Here is a 10,858-nt window from a genome sequence, read left to right as displayed (position 1 = left end):
TATCTTTCAACAAAAAAAAAAAAAAAGCCCATTTTCTTCTGCATATGACTCATAATTCATTGCAGGAACACGGTTATCTTTTTGCTCATTTTTCATACTCTGGAGAGCGTCATCACAAGCTCAGAGCTGTGGGGTGTATGGGTAGGAGGTTCAGCAATAGTTGACCAGGCCATTGCTCATTGCTCACTTGGGAAATGCTCCCTGGGAGACAGGATTTTCCAGAAGATCAGGGCCTGCTGTATGTGCATGGGAGATGTGGAAAGAGAAACCCAGTGCTGGTGCCAGCAGGCACATCATATGCATGTGGAGAGATGAACACGATGGAGCACCAAGTCCATCAGCTATTCCTACAAGTGTCACGAAGGCCAGTTGGGCAGATAGTGTCACAAGACTAAGTAACGTCCCCTGGGAAGCCACCTGAAGGCAGCTCTGGGATGTGCTTCCTTGAACCGCGGTCCCTGTGCCCATTCCTCATGTCCTGGGGTATCTCAGACGAGGGAAGAGCACGGTGAGGTACTGCAGGGCTGAGGTGCCTCCCAGCCTCTGGCAGTGGCTGCAGGAGCCAGAGGGACACTGCAAATAGTGCATTGCACTGTGCATGGGTGTGCAAGGCAGAGAGTCATATCTCTCAACAGCCCTGTGTGTATGAGGCAAGCTCAGATGTGGACACCTCACAGAGCCCTGCCATTGCCCTGTGTGACTCCAGAAACAACCCCCAGTGTCCCTGTGAGATTTCTGTCACCCCCCTTGCACACGTTCATTGCAGATGCCCCTCTCTGCTATGTCACACTACCCTGCCTTTCTGGACCAGGCCATCAAGCATTTGGATCAGCAAGATTTCTGGGGACTTGGAAAAGGCAGGCATCAAACACATCTTCAGGAAGGGCAAGAAAAAGGATTGGCAGAATTGCAATTGTCACCTCTACCCCTGGGAACGTGGTGGGGAAAGTCCTGCCACAGCCATCTTCAGGGACATGGAGGAAACAAAGGAACTGCTGAAACAGAAGGGGAGGGGAAAGAAGGCATTGTGGTGAACCTGGACTTTAGCAAGGCCTTTGCCATGGTCTCCTGGAGTCTCCCTTTAGCCAGACTGGTGATATTTGGACTGAAGAAGGGGATGATGTTGGGGGAAGGAAGGTGGCTGGACATTAGTGGAACAAAGTCCCTCAAGGGGTCCCTCAAAAAGGGGCTAGACTTTGACTAGACTTTTAGCCTAGACATCAGGAAGAGGTTCTTCACCAAAAGGGTGGTTGCACACTGGAACAGGCTCCCCAGTGAAGCAGTCACTGCACCAAGCCTGTCCGAATTTAAGAAGAGATTGGACTGTGCACTTAGTCACATGGTCTAAACTTTAGGGCAGACCTGTGCGGTGCCAGGAGTTGAACTTGATGATCCTTATGGGTCCCTTCCAACTTGGGATATTCTATGATTCTATGAAAGTCTTCCTGCCAGCCAGTTACCAGCAGCACGCTTCAGTCATGGGCACTTGGGCTAACACTGTCGACCCTCTTTTTTATCTTCCTTTATGATGGCATTGAACACATTTCTCAATCTTGATCTCTTAAACGGGAGTTATTCTTTAATTCAGTGACTTCTTTCCTTGGAGTTCTGCTTGAAGACAGAGGAAGCAGAGGAAGAAGAAAAAAAAAAGTTGGGAAATATATTTTGGTAAATGTTTGCATAAGGCTATTCACAGAAAAAGCGTAATTTGGTTGATTGTACTTGTTCACAGTGCCGTCAATTTAAAAAAAAAAAAAAAAGAGAGAGAGAATAAATCAAGAAAATTCATAGAAAAAAAGCTGGTGGTGCTGCCAAAAAAGACTCTTTCAGCTATTACTTAGAGCCCTTTTATGCACAGGTTTCCATTGTTTCCTAGATCTACTTTTATGGCTGGTTTCAATTCCCTATTCAGAGGTGGCCACTGCCTCCAGGATGCCCTGGGGTAGCCAAGGCACGCAGGTGGGACAAGTGACGCAGGACCTAGGGGAGTACTTTTGGAGCACAAGCTGGGGGGCATGAACTGAGGCTGGGCCCCGCAGGGGCTGTACAGGGCTGCTAAGCACAGAATCATAGAAGGGCTTGGGTTGGAAGGGACCTTAAAGATCCTGTGGTTCCATTAGGTTCACATGCACCCAGATCTCAAGCTTGTGCTGCACTGGTGCTGGCCTAGGCCTTTTATTTCAGGTGCAGGCCTTTTCCTGGAGCATATACTGCATTGGTCATGGCACAAAAATGCTGTTTCTACACCAGCGATCTGGAGCCTCCTTCTTGTTAGGCCACATTTCAGTGTCCTTCCTGCTGCTTAGATTTTTTTTATCGCATGGACGAACTGGATCACTGAGTATTCTGAAGCCAATTACCATGCTTTGTGTTTTTTTGTTTTGTTTTGTTTTGTTTTGTTTTTTCCTCTGAAGTACAATCATAAAATCATAGAATGGCTTGAGTTGGAACGGACCTCAAAGATCATCTAGTTCCAATCCCCCTGCCATAGGCAGGGACACCACCCACTAGATCAGGTTGCTCAGGGTCTCATCTAACATGGTCTTGAACATCCCCAAGGAAGAAACATCCACAAACTCTCTAGGCAAACTGTTCCAGTACCTTACCACCCTCTGAGTGAAGAATTTCCTCCTAACCTCTAATCTATATCTCCCTTCTTTTAGTTTAAAACCATTTCCCCTTGTCTTGGGCTGTGTGCCATCCCTGTTCTCTGCAAGGCTCATGAAGTGGAAGGTCTGACTCCAGAAGGCAGCTGTACCTGAACCAGGGGAATTTCTCTCATGTACAGTAATTATTTCTCCTCCTCCCAGCTACAGTGCTGTGGCCCCACTGTCATGAACCTCTTCAGTGATTTTGCCCCATTGCTGGAGCTCTCCTGCAGTGCCACAGTGATACTCATGGTTTTGCTTTCATAATCTGTATTTTGGATCCAATCTTCCTCTTTCAAATCATGCAGTTTTCATGTGTGTGCGTCCTGTGTTGGCAGACCCAAGGCCTTATCGACCTGCTCTTCTGTCCTCATGAGTGTCACTGTTTTCTATGGCACCATCATCACTGTGTGTGAAGTGCATAACAGCGCATAACAGAAGCTACTAATACAATCACCAAGTCAAAAAAAAAAAAAAGAAATCAGTATCTTATTCCCTTCAAGCATTTGTTACAGCATTGTTTTTACAGTAATCATAATATTAGTCTTTCCACACAGGAACAGGACATACTCATAGGCATGCATAAAAGTTTCTTTGTAGAGAGAAGAACTTTTGGTCTTCCTCCTCAGAGATTTTAACCAAGTCCTTTCCCAAACCAACATCATTCTCCCGGTCAGCCCTCAGGTTGCTTAGAGGTGGTGTGGGAAGGATGAGAGAGGTGCTGGTGGAGCTGCAGATGTAACCATAAGACCTCTCTCAAAGACCTTGGAAAGGCCAGATAAAGGAAAGACGTTGCTCAGGATTTTGAAAAGGCAGATGTAAAAGGCATCTTCTACAAGAAGGGTAAACACAAGGATGATTAAGCCTAACGAAGGATTAAAATGCCAGCCTTAACCCTAGCCCTCTAACCAAATCTAAACTAAAAGCCTCAAAACTTGTCCTTATCCCAAATCTTGAGCAGGCACCTTGAGCAGAACACCAATCCCTCCCTTGATGCCCTTGCCATTCCCTTAACCCTGGAGGGTGACCTCTAATCCCTAAACATTAACCTGATCATCTAACCCGCAAAGACCTCCACCATGCACACAGCACACCTCATCTTCAACCCCACTGCTACCCCTAACTTCAGCTCTTTGTCCCCTTGTGGGAGGGCAGGGACTGTGAGGTCCTGCAGCAGTCCCATGGCATTGGAAGAGGCGTGTGAGGTGACAGGTATGTGGTCAGATCAGAGGCCACAGGGAGGAGCTGGCTGGGAATGCTGTGATGAGGTCAGGTGTGCCTCAGGATCTGCTGGGCCTGCAGGAGGCACATGGCTGTGAAGGAGGCTGGGAGGTCACTTCTGTCTCTGGAGCTGACGGACCAGCAGGAGGAATGTGGCACAGATAGGGACAGTAAAGGCCAGAAGCATGCACATAGCATTGAAGATGATGGTGAGGCACCTTCTCTTCTGGTCAGGTGATAGACCACCGGATGGCTAATGGGATGGGAGTTATGCTTGAGGTATAGTTTGTGAGACCATAGAATCATAGAATGGCTCATGTTGGATGAGACCAACAGTGCTGGCCCTCAGGGGGACACTGCAGGAAACTTGCATCTGACTTGGACTTCTTGAGAGATTTCTTCAGTTTGCTCTCAGTGCCTGAGGTTCGTGGGCTCATCACCAAAGCCCCCAGAGGGGTGATTCCAATGCCTTGGGCTGGGCCTCTGCTGCTGAGCTGGGCCGGGCTCCTGGGACAGAGAGCGCTCCTGGCAAGAGGGTCCTGGTGCAGAGAGACAGCTCTGCCCAGGAGCAGCTCCTCTGCACAGCGCAGCAGGGCTGGGGGCTCAGACCGCAGCAGAGACACAGAGAGGAGAGAAGGAGAGAGGGCTTGGAGGCAGTTGGGAGTGAGAGGATGCTGAGAGCTGACTGCAGGAGAAATCTGCACAGCCCTTGACAAGGTAAGTGTCTGGCTGCAGGGCCATGCAGCTGCACGTCCTGGAAGGGTCTCCTCCTGGGTCTTGTTTCTGGGAGGGCAGTGGGCAATGCAGTGGGCTTTGAGAGTCCTGCTGGATTGCACTGCGTGGTGAGGAAGACTGGCAGAAGCCCCTTGGAGTGTCATAACCTAGCTGCCCCTAGTAAACCAAAAGCAGAGTGGCCAAGCCTGCTCCAGACACTGCAGGGGTGCAGCTGGGATGCTGGGACACCCCAGCTTGCAAATATTCATCTCTGTCCTTGGGGCATCCTCCTGGTGTGCAGGCTGCTCTCCAGCAGGATGCAGCTCTCTCATGGCATCCTTGTGTTATCCAGGTGCCCGAAGGAAAAGACACCTCCGTGCTAAGGCCATGTCCGTGCTGCTGGACGGCTGTCTGTGGGCAGCTGGAGGGAGGCATCTGCAGCCCTGGCGAAGAGAGAAAAGCTGAGATCCTGCTCATGCACCTGCAGACAAGGTGAGGACTCTGTCCAGCTGCACTGGGACTGGGGCTTTAAGCTGTCTCCATTTATTGGGAAACACAAGAGTGTGATCATTGCCCTAAGCAAAAGAAAATCTGCCTTGCTCTACACTGTGGTTGGAGGTGTACTTTGCAACAACACTGCAAAGTTCATGGATCTGATAAGTGGACTGAACTTGAGTTTCCCCCATGGTCCTGCTTGCCACCTGCTTCACAGCAGGAGGGACTCCTCTGGAGCCCACAGCAATCCCTGCTCCCAGTGCCACTCTCAGACAGCATCAGCTGGGACTCGAGTGATAGAGCTGCAGAAATGTTCTCTTGCAAAGAGAGAGGCTCAGGCGTGGGTTGCTCTAAGTTTTGTGATAGGTTTTCCTCACTGAAGTCTCTTCTAACTTTTTTCTGCCTTATCCTCTTCAACAGACATCTGTGGCCAATGTCAGAAAATGCCCAACAGCAGCTCCATCACCGAGTTCCTCCTGCTGGCATTCGCAGACACGCGGGAGCTGCAGCTCCTGCACTTCGCGCTCTTCCTGGCCATCTACCTGGCTGCCCTCCTGGGCAACGGCCTCATCCTCACCGCCGTAGCCTGCGACCACCGCCTCCACACCCCCATGTACTTCTTCCTCCTCAACCTCGCCCTCCTCGACCTGGGCTGCATCTCCACCACTCTCCCCAAAGCCATGGCCAATTCCCTCTGGGACACCAGGGCCATCTCCTATCAAGGGTGTGCTTCACAAGTCCTGTTTTTCGTCTTCTTCTTTGGTTCAGAGTATTCCCTTCTCACCATCATGGCCTATGACCACTACATTGCCATCTGCAAGCCCCTGCACTACGGGAGCCTCCTGGGCAGCAGAGCTTGTGCCCAGATGGCAGCAGCTGCCTGGGGCAGTGGCTTTCTCAATGCTGTCCTGCACACGGCCAGTACATTTTCCCTGCCCCTCTGCCAAGGCAATGCTGTGGAGCAGTTCTTCTGTGAAATCCCCCACATCCTCAAGCTCTCTTGCTCAGATGCCTACCTCAGAGAATTTGAGCTACTTGTTTTCAGTTCTTCTTTAGTATTTGGTTGTTTTGTTTTCATTGTGTTATCCTATGTGCAGATCTTCAGGGCTGTGCTGAGGATGCCCTCTGAGCAGGGCCGGCACAAAGCCTTTTCCACGTGCCTCCCTCACCTGGCTGTGGTCTCCCTGTTTGTCAGTACAGACATGTTTGCCCACCTGAAGCCCCCCTCCATCTCTTCCCCATCCATGGACCTGGTCGTGACAGTTCTGTATTCAGTAGTGCCCCCGGCAGTGAACCCCCTTATCTACTGCATGAAGAACCAGGAACTAAGGGATGCAGTGAGGACACTGCTTGAATACACATATTTTCAGCATATTCGCCTAGAATAATATGCCTATAATCAGAAATCCCAGCTTTTCTCAGAAAAAAAAAATTACATACTTTTTTATTATTATCTATCCGTACTGTTATTTTCTCTAACTTTTTTTTTTTTCTGATTTATAAAATACTATTCTTAGCCTCCTACAGGTTAATTATTTTCTGATAAAGCACTGCTTTTTATTAGATAAACCCAATATCGAAGTCATCAGAATTTCATTGGTCTCAGCTGCCATCTTGTCCCTTCTCCTCTGGAGCTGGGGGAGCAGCCCCAGCATGCAGGAGGGGCTCAGGGCCTAGAGCCCAGCTGCCACATGGAGGAGCAGCCCCGGTGGCCCTCGCGGCTGCCCCTCACTGCCCGCTGGGCTCTGCCTCTCTGCTGCCTTTGGGTCGGGGCTGCTGCTTCCCTGGAGCCATGGCCATGGCCAGCAGCAGGACGTGGCCTTTTCACTGCTGCTTTCTTTTGGCTTCCTCATTGTTCTCTTGTGCTCTTGTACATGGGTTAGCCCTCAGATCTTGTGTACCTTGGTGACAGTCCTGTTGTCTCTGCAGTGGCATCCCTGTCCCAGCAGGCAGCAGCAGGCAATGTGCAGCCCCGTGTCACAGCTGCCCTCCCTGATGCCACGGCAGTAACAAATGGGGCTCTGCAGGGCAAACCCAGAAGCCTGGATGCCTCTTCCAATGCTGCTGTTAGGAACAGAGCCAAGGGTTTTCTCCGTGCTCTTCTGTTTTCTGGGGTTCTTCATGGAGTGTAGGACACAGGCTGAAAGTCCCAGCGCGGTGTGTGAGTAGCAAAGGACTGGACCAAGAGCTCCCTTTATGGCCTCACCTGTCTAATCAGACAACAACTGGTCTCGGACTCCTCTTCATGGGACTAGGCACCCTGCAGTGGGGTGGATTGATGATGGCAGCCTGGAGAGGAATCTGGAGGTGCCAGGAGAGATCAGGGCAACCCTGGGACAATGTGCTCATTGGGTAGTGATTAAAACCTCATAAAATTAGTGACCATCCAAAGAAGATTTTGGCAAAGGGAAAGGCGAATCAGAGAACTCTGTGGGCTAAGGAGGGCTCTGCAATGCCAGGGGAGGTGGTGAAGAGCCAGCAAGCGAAGGCCCATGAAACTGCATTGTAATTGAGGAGACCTTCTTTGAAGCCTCGTGGGCCAGGTCTGGTGCAGCTCTTGTCCAGCACCCTGAGCAGCACGGGCAGGGGAGGGTCCCCACAGGGTCTCAGGGCACAACAGCCCCTGACTCTGCACAGCAGCACCGCCAGCTCAGGGCCTGGCGGGGAGCACATCAGGGAAGCAGCAATGGCCGGCCAGGCCAGCATGGACACAGTGCCCTGGGCAAGGCTCTCTGGGAGCAGGGATGGCCCTGGGAAAGAGCAGGGCAGCATTTCTGGGCCTGCACAGATGGGTAAAGGAGGAAGAGTAAGCTCTTTGTGTAGGCACCTGCTCGGGGCAGGCTGCTCTGTGCCTGGGCCAGGCCTCTTGTGCTGGCCTGGGGAGCGGGGCTGGCCCTGCGGGGCACAGGCACTCTGTGCTGGGGATCTCCTAGACAAGAGACCAGGGCTCCTGCAGCTTCACCGACCTCCATTTCCTTGCACCATAGCCAGCCTCCTCCTTGCTCACCCCAGGCAGCAACATGCACGAGCTGCCTCCTTCCTCCTCCTCTAGAGGGCAGAGGGGAGGGAACACCATAAATAAGTAAAACTCACAGATTGAGAGAAAGACACATAAGGATAGGAAAGGAAAAGAAAAAAGAAAGAAATGAAAATCAAACGCCAAACATAATGAACATTTTGTAACTCATCAGTTCCCACTAGCAGACCGTTGTGCAGGCAGTCTCTGAGAAACTGCCACCTTGTCTTGGAAAGATGATCCCAACATGTATTGCTGAGCACTATGTTATGTGCCATGGATCATCCATTGGGTCAGGCTGGGTCAGCTGTCACAGCGGGTTCCCCTCCCAGCCTTTTGCCCACCCACAACCAACTCGCTGGTAGGGCAGAGTGAGAAGCAGAGAAGGCCTTGGTGCTGTTCACGCACTGCTCAGGAACAGCGAGCACAGCCGTGGGTGACCAACACTGCTCTGGTCACATCAAAAACACAGCACGACAGGGGCTGCTCTGCAGAGAGTAACTCCGTCCCAGCCAGAGCCAGTGCAGGGCCCCATGCTGGACAAGAAAGCTCGCTCTGAGCTCTGGAAGGAGCCAGGAAGGTGCTAATAAGCACCAGGACAATTGAGGAAGCCCAAAGGCCCTTCTGAAGGGAAGGGTCACTGAGTGCCACCTGAGAGGCAGTGCTGGGCAGCGGGGAGGGCCAGGAGAAAGACTTGTGAGAAGGCTGTGAGAAACAAGGAAATCCAGGGCTTTAGCAGATCCTTAAAGTCCTGCCTGAGTCCCCAAATGGAAAGCAATGTATGTCTGTGGGTGGACAAGGAGGAAGTGATGAGTCCCGGATCTGGGGCAGGGCTGAAGGTCCCTGCGTGAAGCTGGGCTGATGGAGAAGTGTCCACCTTGCATGTGTGCCTCAGCCTGGGAGAAGGGGCCTGCCTGCGGTGCGGGATGGCTGGGCTGTGCTCAGCCATGCCCCAGGAGCTGACCTTGCTCTCTTCCTCCCCGCCACTCCCCACACGGGGCAGGCCCTCAGGAAACACCCCTGAGCCTGGAGACGCACCAACCTGCTGCGGTGAGGTGCCACTACTGCAGGGGAAGAGGGGAGGGTTGGAGAGACACGTGGGGCCTGCGGGCAAGAGTGGTGTGGCTTGAGAAAGTGAGTGCCTGGGAAAAGTTACCCTCGACCCATAGGAGCCGTTCTGGAAAGAAAACTTGTATGCAGGAACCACACTTTTCTGGAGGTGCAGAGCTGCTGGGCACGTTGTGGAGGGTGCTCTGATGGACTTTTTTGTCATTTTCCATCGTGTCTTAAGTGCCGCTTTTCTCAGAAATAGAGTAGCCAACAAGAGGTGTGATGGATACGCTGAGGTCATGATAGCCATCAGAAAGCTGATCCCAATGAGATGACTGGTACGGGGAGGTCAGAAGAAACCCTGGTCAGGAGAGACATGAGATTTGGGGGAGGGAATAGGGTCTTGCCCAGCAGAAATTAAGGATTTTGTAGAGGTAAGAGGGTTCAGGTTATGCTGGTGCTGCTGTAGCAGTGACTTAATGAAGGGATGAAAGACACGGACTGCTGATGGCTCTTGAACTGGAGACGTTTATTGCCCTTTTTCACTACTACATATACTTTCCCTGTAGCCCCACATGCTGTCCACGCGCCCGAATCTGTCATACAATTGGTTAGAGACCCTCAGGCACGTGCCTCGAGCCAGCCAGCAATTGGCCACTGCCCAAAGCTCATCTTTAACACTGTAGCCAATTTACTTTATCTCCACCTTGCTCAAGTTTTTGTTTCTACCGCTTGTTTCCTCATTATCTCTAATTCAGGGATGTGTGAAACAGCACGAAGCCACCTGCGAATTCCTTTCCCACAATTCCCCCTTTTTTATTTTCAACCAACCAAATGCTTTCTATAGATTTTTCTATCAATCACTGCAGACATTGCAATAAGCAAGGTACAATAAGCAACAGGGTGAAAATCACATGCAGGATTACAATTGTAAAGTAGCGTGCCTACTAGAATCTACATCAGTCAACAAGCCACTAAGCGCTAGGGATGTTGTTTCGCAGTGATGCTGCATCTCACTCGCACAGCACAATCACACAATCACGCAAAGAGGCCTCTTGCACTTCTCATTCATACCACAAGAAAATATCACTTAAAATAATTTGTCCGTGGCTTCAGGAGTCCCTTGTCTACTCCCGTGGTGAGCGGCTGAGAGTGGAGACCCCTCCGAGGAAAAATGCTGGGGGTGCACCTAGGGGCATTCCACAGTCGATCCCACAGCCGAGCAGAGCGGCTCCTGACGCAAGGAATGATGCTATTATAGTTTTGTATAATTACAGCAAAGAGATGCATTGCAATAAGGAGCAAGTGTGGCGTTGACCATTTGTTTCATGATTTGTTTTTTTGCCTGAGAAATTAAACCTTACACATGCTGTTGCTGTTTCACATCCCAGGATATCTAATTCCTGTGGCTCTAGGGGCGCTTGCGGCAAGTAGACAGTCCAGTCTTTGTTATCTGCCGGGTTCCCCACCAGACATGTCATGAATGGCTCGTTAGCACTAGCCCGGGACAGGCACATCACTTCTTGTCCTGTCATGTTGGCGAGGGTGACCCAGATGTTGCAGCGTGGTTGGATGGAGACCCAGGGCTGGCAATAATCGATGACAGCGGCGATTGTGAGGAGGAGGCCAACCGTGGCGTTACCTCCCTTGCTGGTACCCATCTTGGTCCGTGACCTGTGGAGACACAGGCATACCCTCGACCCCAAGTTATTAG

The 10,858-nt window shown here is 51.2% G+C and overlaps 1 protein-coding gene across 1 annotated transcript; it reads left to right on the top strand.

Annotated features, from left to right (window-relative positions):
- Window positions 1–5,431: 5,431 nt before the first annotated feature.
- Window positions 5,432–6,466, top strand: LOC310891013 (olfactory receptor 14C36-like; the record flags this gene model as incomplete). Its single annotated transcript, XM_083853319.1, has 1 exon — window positions 5,432–6,466. Exon 1 carries the CDS (start codon window positions 5,522–5,524, stop codon window positions 6,464–6,466), a length of 945 nt encoding a protein of 314 aa, XP_083709445.1. The 5' UTR covers window positions 5,432–5,521.
- Between the last annotated feature and the right edge of the window lie 4,392 nt (window positions 6,467–10,858).

Source organism: Anser anser, assembly GCF_964211835.1.
Source record: "Anser anser genome assembly, contig: HAP1_SCAFFOLD_95, whole genome shotgun sequence".
Lineage (NCBI taxonomy): Eukaryota > Metazoa > Chordata > Aves > Anseriformes > Anatidae > Anser > Anser anser.
This window is presented reverse-complemented; position numbering and strand designations above follow the sequence as displayed.